At 41.8% G+C, this 19,107-nt stretch overlaps 1 protein-coding gene across 2 annotated transcripts; it reads right to left on the reverse strand.

The window, feature by feature from the left end:
• Window positions 1–456: 456 nt before the first annotated feature.
• On the reverse strand, window positions 457–13,872 carry RFC4 (replication factor C subunit 4). 2 transcript variants are annotated; one of them, XM_027647620.1, is made up of 10 exons: window positions 13,561–13,872; window positions 12,432–12,510; window positions 8,157–8,236; window positions 6,881–7,000; window positions 5,889–6,032; window positions 5,495–5,615; window positions 4,914–5,039; window positions 3,231–3,311; window positions 1,397–1,513; window positions 457–665 (listed from the first exon to the last, which is right to left on the reverse strand). In XM_027647620.1, the coding sequence occupies exons 1-10, from the start codon at window positions 13,722–13,724 to the stop codon at window positions 570–572; spliced, it is 1,128 nt and encodes a 375-aa protein (XP_027503421.1). In that variant the 5' UTR covers window positions 13,725–13,872; the 3' UTR covers window positions 457–569. The 2 variants fall into 2 exon arrangements, with proteins under 2 accessions (XP_027503421.1, XP_027503422.1); XM_027647621.1 differs by lacking the exon at window positions 13,561–13,872 and adding an exon at window positions 13,020–13,274 and having other exon boundaries at window positions 477–665.
• Window positions 13,873–19,107: the final 5,235 nt, after the last annotated feature.

Consider the following 19,107-nt stretch of genomic DNA (forward strand, 5'->3'; position numbering starts at 1 on the left):
GTCACAGCTTCAAAACTGGGTTTGTGAGCAAGAACAGAGTAATGCTCAGGCAGTCTTAAGTAACATCTTTTGAACATGACCTGCCCTGCAGATTTTTTCTTAGTAGCTTGAGTGAAGTAAAAGATGCACCATGCTTACTAGAAAACTATTTTTGCAACATTTAATACTAAAGCATCAGATACAAGATAGAGGTGGCACAGAATCTTCCTCCAGGAGCTGAGTTCAGTCTGAAGCCAAGTTCAGTAGGGATGTGATCATTTTGCTAAGTCAATTCATTCAAAACTAACAGGGACTGCAATGAATAACTCCTCTTTCTCTGCTTGCAGCTGATAATGTGTCCAGTCTATGCACATTTTTTGATGACTTTACCTTTCCAAGTGTAAGTGCAACACAGAAGCATTACTGACCCCTCTGCTCTTTAACCCAGTGTAAAAAAATGAATCAAATACTCCAACATGAGCTTTTCCAACTGCTGAAGCAGTCCTTTTATTGCAAAAACAGTACAAAAGTTCATGGGTCTCTGGTCTCAGAGCCGCAGCCACCCCTGGAACAAAGGGCTGCTGGAGGAGTCAGGTGTTCTGTGTGAGCTGCTGCATCACAAGGGCACAGAGACTCATCAGCTGCAAAAATTCGTCAGCACCATCTGCCAGGCATTTGTCCACTTCCTGCAGACAGAACAGAGGAGGTAAAACCCTCTGAAAATGGTGCTCCTGGCACCTGTGTCTTGGGGTACAGTGGAGAACCCCAAGGTGGAGTTTGGCAGCTGTTTACTGAATTGGCACAGATTTCTCCAGCAGTCACACACTGCACACCCCTCCTACTGAAGTGGGAACAAGAAGCTCTGCAGCCTCCATCTTCCTGGGGAGGCCACAGCAAGGCAGCTCCACAGACAAAGAGATGTGCCTTTGGCTCTGAAATGACCTGCCAGGAGCATCCCTGCAGGGCATGGACACCACCTGCCTGTCTGCAGTGAATTTAGCAAAACCTCCACCACTGCTGCCTCTTCTTCTAGGTCAAAATTTAGCAAGTTAATGAATTTTTTTTTAAAGGTGTATTTTACACATCAGAACAAAAACTTGCATTTTGCAGCTCCTAATTTTTTTGAGGCGATGACTTAATTTTGTCCTAATTTTTCCTCCCACCTTACATGAAAAACAACCAAACCCACAATCCTCTTGCTTGAGTCCCACTAGAACAACATAATATGATCAATAATTCACTTAACTGGGGTTCAATTCCTTCTCATGAAATTTCTCAGCATAAAAATGTAGGTTCTACCAAGAAACACTCAAAACAAAAAAATGATCATGTACCTCTTGGGAGAGACCCTACAAACAAAAATTAATCAGTGAAGATTAACATGGTTTGGTTTTTTTAACTGAAGCTGCAGACTCACCGCAAGTTTCTCCACTATGACAGATTTCTGCTTGTCACTGAAATCTTCACTCTCCACCACCGTGTCGTGCAGCTGGTTTACAAGCTGAGCAACAGCAAACCCCTCATTGATGAGATTCTGTGCCAGGGAGAGAGGAAAATGGAGGTAATTCAACTGGAAACCCAATCTGAAAAATTCTGTCTGAACTGAAAGACTGTGCTGAAATTTAGTATGGAACTCCTACATTTTGGAGGACAGTTCAGTAGCTTGTGCACAGCCCTGCCCTGCATCCTGCCTGCCAGAGACCCAGAGTGAGCAGCCAGGAAAGGCTGCACGAGCAAGGCAGGCACAGAGCAGTAATTTTGCCCAAATGTTCTTCCAGCTTCTGACAATTCACATGTCGGGGATTTTGTGAGACATCTTAAACATTTAACAACCTCCACCAAACCTGTCCAATCTTACTCTAAAATCAGGAAAGCCTGGCATCCACAGCATCATGTGGCAGTTTCACAGCCTTCCCATTTTAAAGTGCCACCAACTTTGATTTATTTTCTTCATCTGGTTGTTGCTAGTCTCAGGCATACAGAGATCTGTAAGGCCAAGGCTCTTTTACTAAAATAAAACCCATGGTAACTAAAGATAGCTTTTTAAAAAAAAGCAGTAGTGCCCAGTTACAAAACCAACAAATACTGAGAACAGTGGTCAATGAAGCCATTTAGGAAGAAAGAAGTTTATGGAAATAGAAAAAGAGTTGGTGCAACCTTATTTTTCTGTACAGCTAAATCCACTCCCATGCTTTACAGAACTGTGTGTCCAATTGTGCCACCCACCACGAAGCACCTACTCTGGCAAGTGGAGAACAGTTACAAACCACTCCATTACATTAGATCAGATCACGGCCTGATAAAAGACCCTGAAGGTTTGGATAATCCACATCATCACCTCTTAGGATCAACACAGTTTCAGACACCATGTAAGTCAATGTGAAAGTGTAAGACAGGGACATCTGCACAAACCCTTGCACAACAATTTTAAGATCTGCTGCAAGTTTACAGGAGAATAAATCCAGACTCAAACTCAAAGGTCCTGCCAAGACTATCCAGTGAGGCTCAGCCAAGCAAAGAGCAGAAGGCTGATCATAGTGACTTTTTTCATAAAGCCATGGAACATTTCACTGGAAGGGGGAATGGTACTGTGGCTGGCTCTCTGTCAGGGACAACTCCTTGAGTTAAAATCCAGTTCAAGACTGACTGAACCTGCTTTAACCTCTCAAGATTAGAAATTTCCCATTATTCAGAAAAATTCTGTATTAAAGAAAATAAACCCACCACTATAAAACAGTAGCTTGTGCTTTCTCCAGCAAGGTCTATTTTAAGTCACTGCAGTTTGTCTTACAAACTTAATCACTAGTGCACCATAAGATTACCACAAAATATTTTAAAACTGAAGAGTTATTACAGCTTTACTCAGATACTTCTCATCTAACACAGCTTCTGAGTAATGAAGATGGTGACTAGTCCAGGGACTACTACAGTCCTCTGAAGAGACAGTTCTAAAGGCCTGAGCCAAGTGCCTCCCTCAGAAATGCTACTCTGCCTAATTCAGCCAAACAGCTCCACGTGCCACCAGTTTAACTCAGGAGAAAACAGTCCCACTGGTAGGGAAGTTTATTTGCAGCTTTGACAGCTCTTCCTCAGAAGGGAAAGCCTGGAGTTCTAACTGGTAAAAGACACTTCCCAAAACGTGCATCCAAACTGATTGAGGCCAATGTTCTGCTGCTGCAGCCCAGCAACAAAGGATTCAAAGGGCAGTGACTGAGGAAAATATTCAGGCTGGAGCACTAAGAGGACTTTACCTTTGCCAGTGTTTCCAGTTTCTCAAAGGAACCACTCTGGCAACCCAAGAGCAGTTCATCAATTGTCTCTTTAGGGATGACCTGCAACAAGAAGTGACATTTCTTAATTTCTACTTTGTAAACTTAAAATTGATGTCGATACTTACAGTAACAGATCCAAACTGCTCATGGCAGAGGCCATTTCAGCATTTCATTCCTCTGCACACCCAACCACTTCAAGCAAGTATATGATAGACCCACTAAATTTTGAAAGTGAGAGTTAGGCTTTAATATTTGTCCTACATTGGTGACATTAAAACAAAAACCATAAAGACAGTGAACTGTCAAAGTCACCTTCATGAATCCAACACACAACTGTTATTCAGGACACTACGTGGAGGACAGACTTCAACACTGAGATCAGCCAATGCTTTCTGCACCACTCTACACTAAAACAACACAGCAAATCAGTTTTATTTCCAAAGACACACCAGGGACATCCAAAAAAAGCCCAATGCACTAAGATCAGACAATAAATCAGAAGAAAAAAGGTTGACAGATGCCATTATTTTGCTCTATGCAGGGAAGAGCTGCCCATTTTCCCTTCTACTCACTGTCATTCCTGTCGGTTGAGTGTCTGGATAGTTTGTTTTCAAAGCTTCTTTATTAATCTTTTGTACTAAGGTCACTCCAGGGTCACAGAAGTTATGTATGACCAAGAAGTTCATGTTTTTATGAAGATGTAAAGTTGAGTTCCTTTGGTTTAAACAAGCATGACTCATTCAATAATGGAATTTCATGCTTCTCTTTCCTGTCATTACAGTCAACTTCTGCCAGGTTTCAGATATCTGATATCTATTCAGATATCAGCTCTGTTTTACTGCTAGATACACAAAACTGAACAATGACTTCACTGAGAAAATTGCTTAAAATTGTTCTGTAAAACACTGCACAGAAGCAATTGCCTCTGGTTCCATTAAAGTGAAAACCTCCCAGCCCTTACAATCACCTATGATGGCAGCACCTTCAAGGGAAATGCATCCATCATTAAAGCCCATTTATTTTTCAGCTCCTCAACTCCTAATCTCACATTTCTTGCTTTAGGGGTAAGTGTTTTGTTGCTATAGGAACACCTTCACACATGTTTTGTTAAATGCATTTCCTCCCAGGTTTCTCCTGTCCCTGTCAGTATTATCTATGTCATTCTAGAATAAATCACTGCTGTTTTGTTAAAAAGCAGAATCTACACAGATCCTTGAAGAGCCACTGTCACTGTGAACATTTAAGTTGTAAATGAGCTGCTACTGAAAGTCATTCCACTGTGGTGCTTCCAAACCATATTTTCAATGATCTATACTTATATATATATACACACATATATAAAAGCACCAAAAAATGTTCTAATCTACTGTTCCACAACAGGCAATACATTTTGCATTTATGGGCAGAATATTTCAACCTGTTTGAATTATAAGACTATTTTACAGTTTACCATGATCTACAGAACAAGCTGCTAGAAACTGGCTACGTAGTAAGTGTACAGAACCAGGCAGTCTTTAAAATTCTGGTGGATACTCTATTGTACCATACTGCAATACTTGTGGGTATCGAACAATTTTTTAATCCAACTTTAAGTAACAGTAGATAAGGGTAACAAAATGCTTTTCAGAGTAATTTCAGGAGAAACTGCAAAGCATAGCTTACCCCAGCAATTTCAGTGACTATCTTCTCTGTGATCTCCTTCCCACCCATTAGGCGAGTGGCACTTTGAAGGAAAGTAATTGCTTTTCTTAAATCTCCTTCTGACACTTTCACAAGGTATGACACTGCCTGAAAAACAATGTCAGAATATACTAAATTATATGCTCACTGTTAATTAAAATCCAGTACACTTTTTTAACACAGTTATTTTAAAACATCAAGTAGTGCCTAAAGCAGATTTTCAGAGCCAGGCACAATACACAAGTCACAAAGCAACCTCTCTAGTAACACAAATGTGTGCTGGCAGTTTCAGAATGAAGCATGGTTTAATGCCAGTGCACTTAGCAGAGAATAAAAAGCCCTACAGTTTAGCTTCAGTCTTCTCTGGTGGACACTTCTCTGGTTTTAGGACAACTCTTAAAATTCATCTCGTCTACGGAAGGAGAATAATACCTAAATGAGTTTATGTATTGCATTTCACACTGTTGAGCAGCCTGGAAAAGTATGCTGACTTGGCCTCTTTCACTGCCATGCAGTTATGCACTGGATTAAGCAATAAAACTACATGGCAACCACGAAGTTACCTCATTACTGATCTTCACATGCTCCTTCTCAGAAACGTCCAGCAGCCGCTGCTGTTGGACACTGTCTGACAAAGGCTTGAAGCGGAATTTGGAGCATCGAGATGTTAAAGGTTCAATTATTCTGAAAGAAAGGAATGTAAGTGTTTGGAAAATCAATGTGTGGGTCAAATTCATACAAACAAAGCTATCAAGGCGGAAAAGGTTTAAATAACCTTAAAACTGCAACACTGTAAAAAAAAAAGTTGAAACCTAAATATTGTTTCAGTCTTGCATTCGTATAGTTACATCTCTACTGACTGAAAACTATGAAAACTAGATATCAATCTCTTAGTGGGGAAAAAAGAGACTACAGAACAGGCAATAAGTCCAAATAAGCAAAAAGTCCCATGTGTACCTGCTGATGTAGTTACAAATAAGACAGAAACGTGTTGTTTTAGATTCTTTTTCCATGGTGCGTCTTAAGGCTGCCTGGGCTGCTGAAGTCATTGAGTCTGCTTCATCCAGGATCACAATTTTAAAAGGAGGACACATTTTACCACTGAAAAGTAAGAAGAAACCTGTTATCCAGGAGACATGCAATGCACAGATCAAGGAAAAACAAACAAACAAACAAACATAAACAAAAAAAGGAATGCAAATAGCAAATCATATTTTACTTGAGAATGTATACTTGATAAACATGACACATTCAGAGGTTCTATCTTTTTTTACTATTTTTAGATAAAAAACTAATATTTGTAATTAAGGGGGAGGCGAGTTCCCATGGAAAGAGCAACTTGAATGCTGCAAAAGTCCTCTAAAACACATACTTTTGCTTCTTCTTCTTTCAACACCTAATGTAGCTCATCTTTTTACAGGTTTCCTGATTCCCTGAACTCCAAAGAACACTGCAACAGATTGATTTCAGTACATCATTTTTTGCCAGACAGTCCTGGCATGCAGTTTCTTCCTGCTACTTTCCACAGTCCACACACATGGCTTGACTTGCACAGAGTTTCTCATCACCTAATGCCAGAATCCTTTCGGCATCTTACAAACTGAACCCATCTTGTGTGAGATCCTCCACTAGGGAAGTAACTTCCACCATGATTTATGCAAAGAGGTTTTTCTATGGTAGTCAAACATCTGCAAAGACAACAATGTATGACCAAACCCAGAAGTTTTGATCTTACAGGATTTTCCCTGTCTGCCTCCAACGCTAACAGCACTAGCAAAAGATCCTCCTGGGCATTCAAACCCCCCAGCCTGAAATTCCAGGAAGCCAAAGCTCAGCCAAAGCACTGTGTGTTGCCAACTTTTGGGCAGTGCTGACCCATCATTCATATTGGAAAAAAACCCCAACCACATGCTTTGTCCAAAGCAAGAGGGGTTTGATCCAGCACTTACTCTGAACGGCTCCCAGATGCAGTGAGCTGAGCAAAAGCCTTCACTTTTTCCCGAATCACTTGAATTCCGCGCTCATCAGAAGCGTTTAACTCAAGGACTCTTTGCCGGAACAATTCAGGCCTGCAAAAGTTTTATTACAACATGTCAGCTGCTAACCCTTGTAATGATACACTGTAGAGTATATCAACAACCCTTCTGGCTGCTTTGAATGGCAGGGATTATTTTTATCAGCATTACTAAATAACATTGTTAAAAGACAGTAAAGTTGAGATCATTAAATGTTAGGTATGAATTTCCATTGGCTATTTTTAGAATCTCCTCCCAGGCTACAGAAAACAATGAAGTATAAAATTACATCAGTTATCCAGGGAAAAAAAAAAGTAGGAAGTTGGCTTCATAAGTTCAGAGTACTATATTATCTGCCTTTTTACTTATATCCTGAGAGCAATGTGGAATAACAAGTAAAATGCCAAGATACAGTCACTGGCAGTGCTACCAAATGAATTATCTACAAAGTATAACACGTGGTATTTAGCAGCAGTACTACACACCAGCAACTCTGATTAAAAAAAAACAACTGAACAATTAATACACAGGATTTATAATCCTGGGAATCAAAATGGACTCACAATGTGAAGTTGTCTTCCTACTACTTAAGTAGAAGTGGTTCTCTCCAAAAAACAATGAGTCAAAAATTAAAGATGATGAATGGGATGGGGGGAGGTACTGAACTCAGCACTAGATTTGATCATAACATCAAACACCTCCTCATCCATTTTTTGCTTATGGATCACTGAATTCACTACTCAAAAACTCCCAAGTGTTACAAGAGAGCTGATGAATGTACACACACTGAATTTCAGTCTGACTCCCATACTACTCCCAGACACAGTTCAGTGGTGCACAGACGAGAGATTACAATTCAGACAATGTATGAAGTACTCAGAGAACAACTTACTGAATAAATCATAAAAACTGGAATTCCTTTACAAAGTTCAGTAAGGCAGATGCAAGTCATATTTTTTTCCTTACTCTGCTATAGGGTTACATGGCTGTTAGTGTTAAGTGTTGTAAGTCTATACTGGTAACAGAAACCAATAGCTTGTGGCAAGACAAATGAGAAAGAAATCTCATGTTGGAGCAGAATTAGAGTGTGAAGATATTCCTGAAAAAATCCTGGAAACTACATAAAAGCAGGCAATGACCAGAGGCACTGTGTCACATGATTAGAAGACGTGACAGTCGATTACACCAAAGCAACTTGATTTCAGCTTACCCAAAGAGTTCTCTAGCAGCTGCTAAAATAGTGGAAGTCTTTCCAGTTCCAGGTGGGCCATAGAACAACAGATTGGGAAGCTGAAACAGCAAGGCACCATTTTAAAGAAAAATAAATGAGCAGAACAAACAAAAACCAGCAAAACCTACTGAAAACCTGAGCATCTAATAGAACAGAAACTATCTACTCCTTACAGTAAACAATATCAAGTCTTTCACTACTAGGTCTCTAAAGGAGGACAAACAGTTGCTGTTTATAAGGCAGCATGAACAAGCTGTTATTTGGTGGCACCATCACATGTTCTATCAAAATGAATATTCCCTTTTTTTTTTAATATATATAGATACTCCAGGACATGTCTGAGATCACTAAGGCCTTCAGAATTTACTGCTATGACTGCAGTGACATACAAATTTATTCAAGGATGACTTTCAAGCAGCCTGGATAACACCAGCAGTGCACTGTGACAGCACTGGTCACAGGTTAACTATGCCTTGCTTTCTCAGCTCCCCAGACTGCCTGCTCAAGCCATGCTGGGAATTCTCCAGTGCAGTGAGCACAGGGCAGCTCGGGAATGGCTGTGATGGATTCAGGGAGGGCAGTGCAGACACAGCCACAGGGACGCTCCCAGTGACTCACTGCACTGCACAGCCCTGCCAAATTCACACCCACCCAAGGATTTTTCAAAGGAGACCAGTGGTATTTCTTAAAGAGATTAGGTTAATTGATCTTTAAAATAATTTAATTAATGACCTCAGCATGAAAAAAAAGACAGCATTAAGGAAATATGCTGACACAGGAAGATCAAAGCAGCACAGCAAAGGCTGCAGTAATAATTATAGGATGACATTTAGCAGCACGAAGCAAAACAACCTCCCAGTTTGAGAATATAACTAAATATCTGCTAGATACCTGAAAATCATCAACTGGAATAAAAGATGGTTTTGTTTTGTCTGTCAGAGAGCTACCATAAACCAAATTTGTATAAGCCATGACTGAATTTTGCCTGAAATCAAGAAGCTTTCTAACTAGCACAGGAATGATAGCTTTCTATACTATCTCAATTAATCCCTTTTATAAATTATCACTTTGAAACTGCTCTTTAACAGTAGGAGATGTTCCAGTTCTACACTCTTAAAACAAGAATCCAAAAGTCCCCTCTGATCAACAGCAAAAAGACAAACCTCTCAGTCTGACTTGATTTCCAGCCCTTAATAAATGTTCTATTTTTAAAAAGAGTCAACTAAAATTAGATTAGAGAATTCTACGCTGAATATAGCATGCAATGCTGACAGAATGGGAACAGCAAAACCAAAACCATTCAAAGAGCAGAGAAAAATGCAGAAGTACACAATCCATAATCAAAAAATGAAATAGAGACAATCATTTTGGTACCAACCAACCCATTCTAACAACTGAGACATGACACAGAGAACAGACTCAACTGTGCATGTACTGTAAAAGTAGAGAGAAGAATTTCAATCTTCCATCAATTTCTAGTAAATAAATAATTTTCAAGTTTTGCCTGCTTTTTCTGCCAATCAATCATTGCTTGTTTCCCTAACTACTAACAAGCAAACTGCATCACATACTAACATTTTTTCAAATTGAGATACACACAACATTGTTGTGCTCCTCTATCTTTTACGACAGCTCCAGGGAGATGAAATATGTACTGAATGACAGCTGAAAATTCACCAAGCTCTGCAAGGGCAGATATTTTCAAGGAGATTCATAATTTCATGCCTCAATGCTAATTCACACACTACTAGTTCTCAAAACAAGTTTTAATAAGAAACTGTTTCTTAATTCCATTACACCTCTACTTTATTACTGCTTGTTTCAACTTCATTTATGCCTTTTCTCATGGAAGTATTTACACTACTTTTTCACCAAGCACAGCCTAATCCTTTATGTAACTGTGGCAGTATTTTTAAACAAACTGCAACCTGATCTGGTTCTGCATTTTTCTACGCTTGCCAGGGGTAAGCAGGACACCTGCAGGCATCACCCTGTGTATGGGAAAGTCACTGCATGTAGTGCAAACCCCAACTCCTTTTCCAGAAGTTTCAGCACAAGTGAAGATGTAAATTGCAATGATAATCCTACACTTCACTCTTTTTTCAGTCACTGAGGTATCATGAAGCAAATGAAAACTTAGGAATACTGTGCCACTTGTCAGATTCTTTGCAAAAAACACGAACAAATGAACAGTCCTGGCAGACAGAAATCAACTGCTCCAGTTCAAACCCACTGGGACTCTGGTCTCCACAGTTTATAACAGGACGGATGCTTGCTCTTACAGATGGAGATATAACAGGGAGTTACAAGTCCTGCTGCATTCAGAAGCTCCCAAACCAAGGCCCACAAATACAGGCCAATCAACAGAGGACTAGTTATCCATTCTCAACACTAAGGTTTAAATAAAGCACATGACACAAACCTACAGCGTTGTCACAGCTGTTTCTTTGATCTCCCCAGATCTCCAAATTCAGTAAGAACTTCTGAATAAGTACCAGCCACCTCAGAGTTTCAATTACACTTCTCCCTTTTTGACAGAATAAGTCCTTTCAAGAACTAATAAAAATGTCCAAATTTTAAAAAACGTCAAATATGAAGTACCTGCATGATTTTGTCCTCAAATACCTCGCTGAGTTTGGGTTGCTATGGCAAAACACAAAGCCTCTAACCACAAGCAGAAGTTATGATTTGTGTGTTCAACTCAGGAGGCCAAAAGTCCAGGCTCTGAATCCAAGAAACACAGCTGATCCAGAAGCTGTAAGGTTTTAAATAACTGTTGCTCAAAATAGAACTTCCCAACCCATAACCTAAGTGATGTTACATAACTGATATGTCCAGACAGAAGAGGTGGCAGCACCTCATTTTCCCTTGACTGTTAACAGTTCCTTCCTAATTACCCCAACTGTACAAATACTGTAAAACAGCAGCATTAGTGTTGAAACACAGATTTCTGTGGGTACAACACTACGTGACAAGGTTACATCACAACAGCATTCTCAAAGCAAATTGGAGACATGAACTAAAGAAACAAATACAAGTCCTTCCAGTTCTGTCACTGTGGCTCCCCACGCTCAAACAAATAAGGTACTTTTGCTTTTCCAAGTTCTAATTAGATTTTCAGAGGGAAACAGACTCACACCAGTCAAAATAAAAACTGCAGAGAAAATTGCTAAAAGTTTCAAGTACCAAAGACTCCCTGTGCATATTGAGCACTAGAGCACACTATGAGTGAACAGCTTCTTGAATAAAACTCTGAAAGGTCCAAATTGCTTCATTTAGATCTGGGTGAGCAGACAGTCATATCACAAATGGTATTTTCAGAGCATCCCTGCCAACCATCTCAGGTGGCACCATCAGATCACAAAAACAAAACCGGTTTTTGAAGCACAAGAATGACAATTCTAGGTGAAGCATGGAGGAAAAAAGGTCTCAGCTTGTACAAAGGAAGAAATTGTTCTGATTTGAAAAAAAAAAAAAGCATGGCTATCTCTTGGCTACCTACTTTATCTCTCCCTTCATTCCTTGCACCTTCCCATCAGCTGGTTTGGAAGAAATAACCATCATACATACCAAACATTTACTAAATTTTTATCCAAAAGCAAATGCAACTGTAAACAAATGCAACTGAAAATGCTCTGCTCATCTTCTTTATACTCTTAAGTCACAGAAGAAAACACTGCAGTGAGGTCAGAGCAGCTGTCACACTTAGATTTTTAGAGCCAAAGAGACTTACTTTGAAACTTTAACCCAAACAGTTTGAGGATCACTATCCAAGTAGTAGGCCTGGCACTTATAAATTAAATTTCCCTCATTAGCAAACAGTTTTAGTGTTTAGCAGTTTCACAGAAGCACTGATAGGTCACTAGAACTGTTTAGGAATGACTGGCAATCCAGTCATTCTTTCCTCTCTTCTCTTAAACATGAATATCAAAAATACTTGTGGAATAGAAGTGAGGAGACAACAAAGACCTTTTCAGATTTGAAGCCACCAACAAGAAGTTTACCATTTGAGCTTTTCCAGAAAAATTCCAAACTGTATCATGGAGCTGACACCTTTACAGTGTTTGGAGGGCTGGAAATACCACAAGCTTTACACACATATCACAACATTCAGTGAGGAAGTCACTTGGCTTGTTCGTAAAGTACCACTGCAAAAACGATCATTGCTGAGTTGGAAAAGAGGAATTTTCATTACCACTGGCTCGAGTGTCTGTCTAAACTTGCTGATTAGGTAGATGTTACCATTACACTCACATCAGCACCTTCCAGGGACTTCTTCAGCACAGCAACAACTTCATCCTGGAAGGCGACTTCATCCACATTTTTGGGGCGACTAAATAGAAAGACATTAAGTACAATTTATTAGCTAACAAAGTTTCAGAAACAAGCTGAAATTGAGAAAAACAACATTACATCAGGTACTTTAGAATTACAGTGGATTTTCTAGTTGAGGTCAAAACCATAACAGAAAATCTAACATCTCTGGTCCACATTACCGAAGTGATCTAATTCCTCGGGAAGCTGTTTGTCTTTTTCTGTTGTAAACACCTGTCAGAGTTGTTTTTAGAAGTGGAATTGCAATATTTTACCACTTTGTGGTAAAGGCTCCACAAACGCTTACGCACAGAACCACAGCGATGAAACTGCATCGCCTGACATCCACAAAGGGCTCTTACAGCAGCTCACAGTGCTGGGTTTCATCCAGAACAGGGCAAGTTAAGCTGTTCTCCCTGGTTGGGACACCTACAGCTGCGACCCCCCTTGCTATGCACCCACTGCCTCTCCACACCCTTCCCGACCCAACCCCTCCTTCACGGCCAGCGACCTCAGAGCATCCCTTACTATTTCTCCACCCAGGGGATGGGTTTGGTCCTCTTGCTCTCCCCGCTGCTCCCCGCCGCGCCCTTTTCCTTGGCAGCCACGGGCTTGGTGCTGATGGAGGACGGGCCTTTCAGGAACGCCTGCATTGCTGCGGCGGTGCCCGCTGTGCTGTTCTGTGCCGGGCTGTGCCGTGCCAGACCCGTCCGGACCCCCCTTCACAGACCCCCCTCAGCCGGAGCCCCCCAGGCTCCTCAGGCCTTTCCCGCCAACCCGCCGCCGTTGGGGGCGGGGCCGCTTCCGCCCGCCAGGAGCCAATGAGAGAGCGCGGTGCCGCCGTCGGGGGGGGGGCGGTGACGTCACCCCGACAGCCGAAGGGGGAGGGGGGCGGAGACGATGCGCGCGCCGAGGGCGCGAGGCGGGCGGTGCCTGAAGGAGGGCGCGCGCCGCCCCCTCATAAATGGCGCGGCCCCAAGGTGGAAAAAAGAACAAAAAACCCCATCAAACCCCCAAATATAACCCCTAAAAAATAATACAAAACCCCTCAAAAGAACAAGCGCCGTACGACAGCAAGCGGGGGAGGGGCTTCTCTTTCCGGTGGGAGGTCCTGAGGCAGCGGCCTCTGCCGTGACGGCCGAGGTTCGTCTTGCGGGCTCTGAAGGTGCCACCAAGTGAAGTGAAATGAAACCCAGAGGAGCCCGAGGCCTTCACGGGCCTGTCCTGGGTCATACATTTGCGGCTGTACGGGCGTCGTTGCTCAGCCCTGCCCCGTCCCCCGCAGCCGCCGTGAGCGCGGCTTCCCCCGGTGTGCGGGCTCGGGGGTCATTGGCGCTCAGCTGAAGCGAAAGCGAATCCCTTGTGCTTTCCCGTTACCTCTAATAAACTCCACTACAGTAAAGCCAGAGGGGAAGATATTGAGGAGTGTGATTGATGTGACAGATGCCTTTAAATGATGAAAAGGTGTCCTGGTAGATGTGACAGTCGTGGTGCACGCCCACGTTTCCATGTGCTGGGTGGCTGCAGCTTATCCTCCACCAGCCTCCACACACCAGCTCTGTGGATAAAAAAATGGAAGTATTTCTGCTGCCAGCAGCTGTGTATTGTGTGGCTGCAGATGTTCTGCTTTACTATTTTCCTTACTCCTGGCCACGAGGCACAGACAGAGTAGCCTGGGAAGCTGCAGTAGTGATCCCCCAGAATAGAGCTTGTGGAAGGGAAAAAGAGATTGGAAATGGTCTCTATGGTAACAGAGGAGCAGCCTTTGGAAAAGGAGATGTGGGGAAAAATTTAGGCTGAAAATACATCAGTCAGTGGGACAAACCTGTAATCCTTCTCTGGGCAATTTTAAATAAGCTGTTTCCTCTCATCTGGCATTCTGCCACGAAGAATGAAATCCAGATTGTGGCCTTAGCAAGAAAAGCCCACACATATAATTACTGAAGTTGTCTTGTTTTAGATGAAAATGCAATGATCTTTTTTCCCACTGTAATTATATTTGGTACTTCCAAGTCATGGTGACGACTGATTTCTGAAATCAGTTTCTTTGTGAAACTCTATAAAGCTTTGTTGTCTTTTTGAAGCTTAGTTCTTATTGGTGGTCTGTATTCAATCCACTCTCCTTAGTGGGGCCACTTCAAATATACCTGGCATTTGAGCATTTTGTCAACTTTCTATGAGCATCAAGTTCAGTTCAGCAGTGGAACTTCCTGTCTGCTACATTAACTTAATTTCATAACACAACTTTTTGTTTCATTACCTTAACAAATGTTTAAAACTGGAGAAAAGAATAATGAAACCCAAGCTTTTGTCTCTTACTCCCTGTTTTTCTCTCCCTTCCCCTCATATATACAAGGACTGGAAATTATGCTTGCTCTGTTCTATTGAATTACATTCACTCACCGTCTTAAGGTCCAACAGATCGAAATCAGGCAGTTACCATGTCCTCTCATTTGCTTCTCTCCAGCATTTCCCATGTCATAGGCTGTGATTTACACCAGCCTAGTCAGTGCTTCTTGAGCTGACCTAAATGGAAAGCCTGGTCCCTTTCCTTCCCAGTTGTTGTGGTTTAACCCCAGCCAGCAACTAATTCCATGCAGCAGCTCTGTCACTGCCCCTGTCACCCTGAAGGGGTGGGGAGGAGAATCAGAAAAAAAAACCCACAACAAAAAGTAAAACTTGTGGGTTGAGATAAGAACAGTTTAATAATTAAAAAAAGTAAAATATAATAATACTAGTAATACTGAAGATAACAACAAAAATAATGGTAATAGTAATAATTGTAATGGAAAAGAGAGAGAGAGAAATAAAACCCGAGACAGGGAAGTGATGCACACTACAATTGCTCCGTCCCTGCTGACCAGTCCATCTCCAAGTGGCCTGTTTCATACACTCTTTCCTAAGTGTATATTAATGGTCCTGCTCACAGATGGACCACTGTGTCAGGACAGCTGTTCTGGAGCACAGACAGTGAATGATTGATGTAAATGATGGTGACAAAAAGGTTTATGATGGAGAACGAAGAAAGGGACAAGAGCAGAGAGCTTTGCTAAAACTAGTGTCTTCAGTGCCCTCTTTTTCTTCAAAGTGGATGTTAGAGGAAGCTGTGCTCCTTTTTAAAGAGCTGAAATGGCCCCTGAGGCAAAGCAGGTCAGTTTTTGCAAAGTTTAGGTAAGAGTCAAAGTGTGAGGGTAGAGCCCCTGGTGTTGCCAGGGGAGCTGTGTGTGGAGAAAGGGTGTACATGCAAGTCTTGGCAGAGAAGCCCACATTTGTCACAGCAGTTGGCTGAGAGGACAGTGGAAAGTCAAGAACAGCAGAGAAGCACCAGCACTGTGACCCTCTTAGAAGCCAAGCAGAAGCACAGTTCACTGAAATGTTCCAAACAGAACAAAAGTAAGAAAACTCAAAATATGGTGTGCTATTTTCCTTTACTGTGTGATTGATGTTCCAGAAAGGAAGCAGCACTGTGTGCCTTCTTTGTGGGTATGAATCAAAGAGATGTCTGACTCATTTAATAGTTTCTTCTACTAATGAAAATGTACTGTAGGTCTGAGGTGCTGCCATAGCCAGTAAGAAGTGGTGACAGTGTAATTACCTTTCCCAGTTGTGCCAAAAGTGTTATAGTTCTTCCCAGCAATACAGCCCCCACCTTTGATACAGAGATCAGACAGATATAGGCAAAAGTTAAGGGAGGGAGAGGTATGATACCAAAGTAGCTTGTTTTCAAAAGAAGAAAATTGGGAAAGGGATCCTAAACTTCTCTGTTATTCCATCAGCCTGCTTTTTTTGGTCCTGCTATGGAAGTGTCTTCAGATGCACTCTGCACACCAGAAGGTTGTAATCTTGTTCTGGAAGGAGATTCTCATGAAAAACTAAAAGATGGGTGAGCTTATAAAGGTTATGTGGGACTGGGAAAATGGAAATAATCAAGACAGTGAAGAAGATAGGCTAGTGTCATGGATGGATCTTATTTTGATTCTCACTAGCCCTTCAAGCTCAGTTGATTAAATGTTTCTTAGTGACAGAAGAAAGATTAATAGCTATATAAGATGAAAAAGAAGAAAAGATCAATTTTTTTTTTCCTGTGAGAGTTTCCCCTTCCATCTGGTCAGGTCATAGAATCTTGTAAACACTTTTTGTTTTCAGTGTGCAATTTACTGCTTATTAAAATTGCTTACAATGTTTTGGCCTCAGCTGTTTGATTCAGGATCTAATAAACAGCTGGTGATTTGTCAGGCTGTCACTCTATGGAAAAATCAAATTCTTTTGCCTGTTGGCCATCATTTTAATAGTGGAACCATGGTGTTTGTACAGCCTCTGATCCTGCTTTCAGAGAGACTCCTGCCTGAAATGTAAATCATCATCCTTTGTACCTCTACCACATGTATATTAGCAAGGGCTTTTATCCTTCAGAGGGGAAATCAGTATTTGTTGTGAAAGTACTGTCTTGATTTCACAAAAAATCCCACTGGAAAATGTTACCATCACAGCAATGGACTAAGTTGCTCCAGCACCTTTGAGCTTTTTCTCAAGTGACAGGCACAGGGCTTTCCTTTGTCTCCAAGAGATCTCTGTAGCCCAGGTTCCTGTTTTTCCCCTTTCTCAACCTGGGTCTTGAAGTGTGGATCACCAGTGCTTTTGCAGTATTTTTGACTTGGTTCAGTCCCTGTGGCTCTTTCATTTGGGAATTTGTAATGGCAATGCACACAGTAAACAGCAACCTCTTTTTAATGCAGGCACCAATGAATCTTGGCAGTGTAAAGAAATCATCCCATAGCTGGTAAAACTAGTGGAGTTTGCAATCCCATGGCTGTGCCCTGCAGCCCAAACCTTCCCACCAAAATTTCCCCCTTTTGTTTGTTATAACTCACATCATGAGGGAGGGACAGCACTCTCAGCTTGGACTGAATCCCATGTAACCCAGCCCACAGTATAAGCTGGGCAGGGAGCAGCCACAAAACATAATTATTGGGTCCCTGCTGTATCCTTTCCCCCTTCAGACTTTGTGCACCTTGCTGGATTTCAGGGAACCTGTGAGAACCAATTTCTCTCTCCTGAACTGGATTGCAATTGACCGGCAGGTTCAAAAGTTATTGAACGTATGCTGGAAAGCTGCAAAGTAGATTAACATAGTAAGAACAAATAATAAGAGAAAAAGGATTCTTAAAATAGCTAATGGCCATGTGTCTGCAGTTACTGATGCTGAATAACAATGTTGGTATAAGAGCGTATGGTCTTAAAATAACTGAGAATGAATCTAGCTAGAAATTAGACAAAGGCTCTCAACTATCCTTAATGTTCTTGAACAGCCTTGCTGTAGGAGTAGTGAGAGCAAACCATCTACTCTGCCTTTCAGTGTGTATTTCGTTTATGAATGGGATTATACAGTGTCTCTCCCTGCAGGGAAGAAAAAAAAAAAGAAAAGAAAAAAAATCCGGTAAATGTCTGGAAACATGGTGACTTTTCTAGTCCCATGTTCCTACCTGTAGTCTGTGACTCTCCAGGAGCAAAATAAAGCATCCCAGGTCTTTCATATTGCTTAAAAAATTATGGCTGGGTGTCAGTCTGCTTCCCACATGCATTTCTTTCCCAATAATGGCATCTCTTCCCTGATTGAGGGAATCCTTTTAACTTTAGTCAAGAGCTTTACAGTTTGACCTTTACTGCCAAGATAGGCAGTAAAATTAGATCTCAGAAAAAAATGTCTTTTGCTTTAATCCCAAAATGTTGGCAGGTGGGTGGCTCTGAAGTCATCATTCTCACATGTTTTCAGGCAGACTTACTGTTAAAATAACTGAGCAGAAGTATGCAAGGAACCTCTCAGCAGAGTTGGTCAGTCATCCCAAAATGAGGACAACAGCACAGATACTCAGACTGGCTTGTAGGTCAGCCAGCTGATTATAGGATTTTCCCATCACAGAGGTAGATAAACCTTTTTGTATCACCGGGACAGACACACTAACCATGCTCTAAGATCGGATGAGCCCACAGGAGGGATTTTGCAGCTTCAGCTTTGTGTATATGTGCTGTCAGGTTCAAACATGTATGTTTGGAAAGGTGGACTCAAGTAAAACTCTATGAATGCATAGGGAAATCTGGAGTTAGAGCTGAATCCACTCTGTGGGAATAGAGCAGATCTTGCAGGTAGCTGCACCCTTCTCTATTTTATTTCTTCAGTTTTAGATGTGTAATAAGTTTTCCCTGTTTCCAGAAGTATCTTGTGTGGAGTTTCAGGTAGGCTTCAGAGGAGGAGGTGCAAAGAGGGAATGGAGACATAAAAGTCTCTGGCATGCCCTGCCCTTTCTCACTTTCTTGCTGCCCTCACTTTCCCTCTTCTCAGATCCCAGCTGGGATCTGTAGCTGGGAGGGTTGATGAAGCTTTCCCATAGTTCAGCAGCCAGTTGCCCTGTGGCAGCTACGTATCCATGCCAGGCTCAGCTGTGTCCCTGGCACCCAGGGGCATCTGCTCCCCATCTGCTCCCCTCAGACCTACTCTGGCCCACTGAAGTTCACCTGTGCCTGGCTGCCCCACAGGCACAGCTAATCACAGGTGAGTCCTGCCCAGCACCCACGGCTCATTAATTCACCCTGCCTGTTAAAGTACAGCTGGAGAGGG

This window comes from Corapipo altera, unplaced genomic scaffold (genome assembly GCF_003945725.1).
Source record: "Corapipo altera isolate COAL_440 unplaced genomic scaffold, ASM394572v1 113, whole genome shotgun sequence".
Classification (NCBI taxonomy): Eukaryota; Metazoa; Chordata; class Aves; order Passeriformes; family Pipridae; genus Corapipo; species Corapipo altera.

Bases quoted from the DNA above. Each gene is read 5' to 3' on its own strand.
- RFC4 (XM_027647620.1), bottom strand. From the start codon at position 13,724: ATGACCCAGGACAGGCCCGTGAAGGCCTCGGGCTCCTCTGGGTTTCAT. The intron at 5,040-5,494 runs GTAACTTCGTGG...ATTGTTTTTCAG, and splicing joins ATGTGAAGATCAGTAATGAG to GCAGTGTCATACCTTGTGAA. The intron at 666-1,396 runs GTGAGTCTGCAG...TTCTGTCTGCAG, and splicing joins TCATAGTGGAGAAACTTGCG to GAAGTGGACAAATGCCTGGC.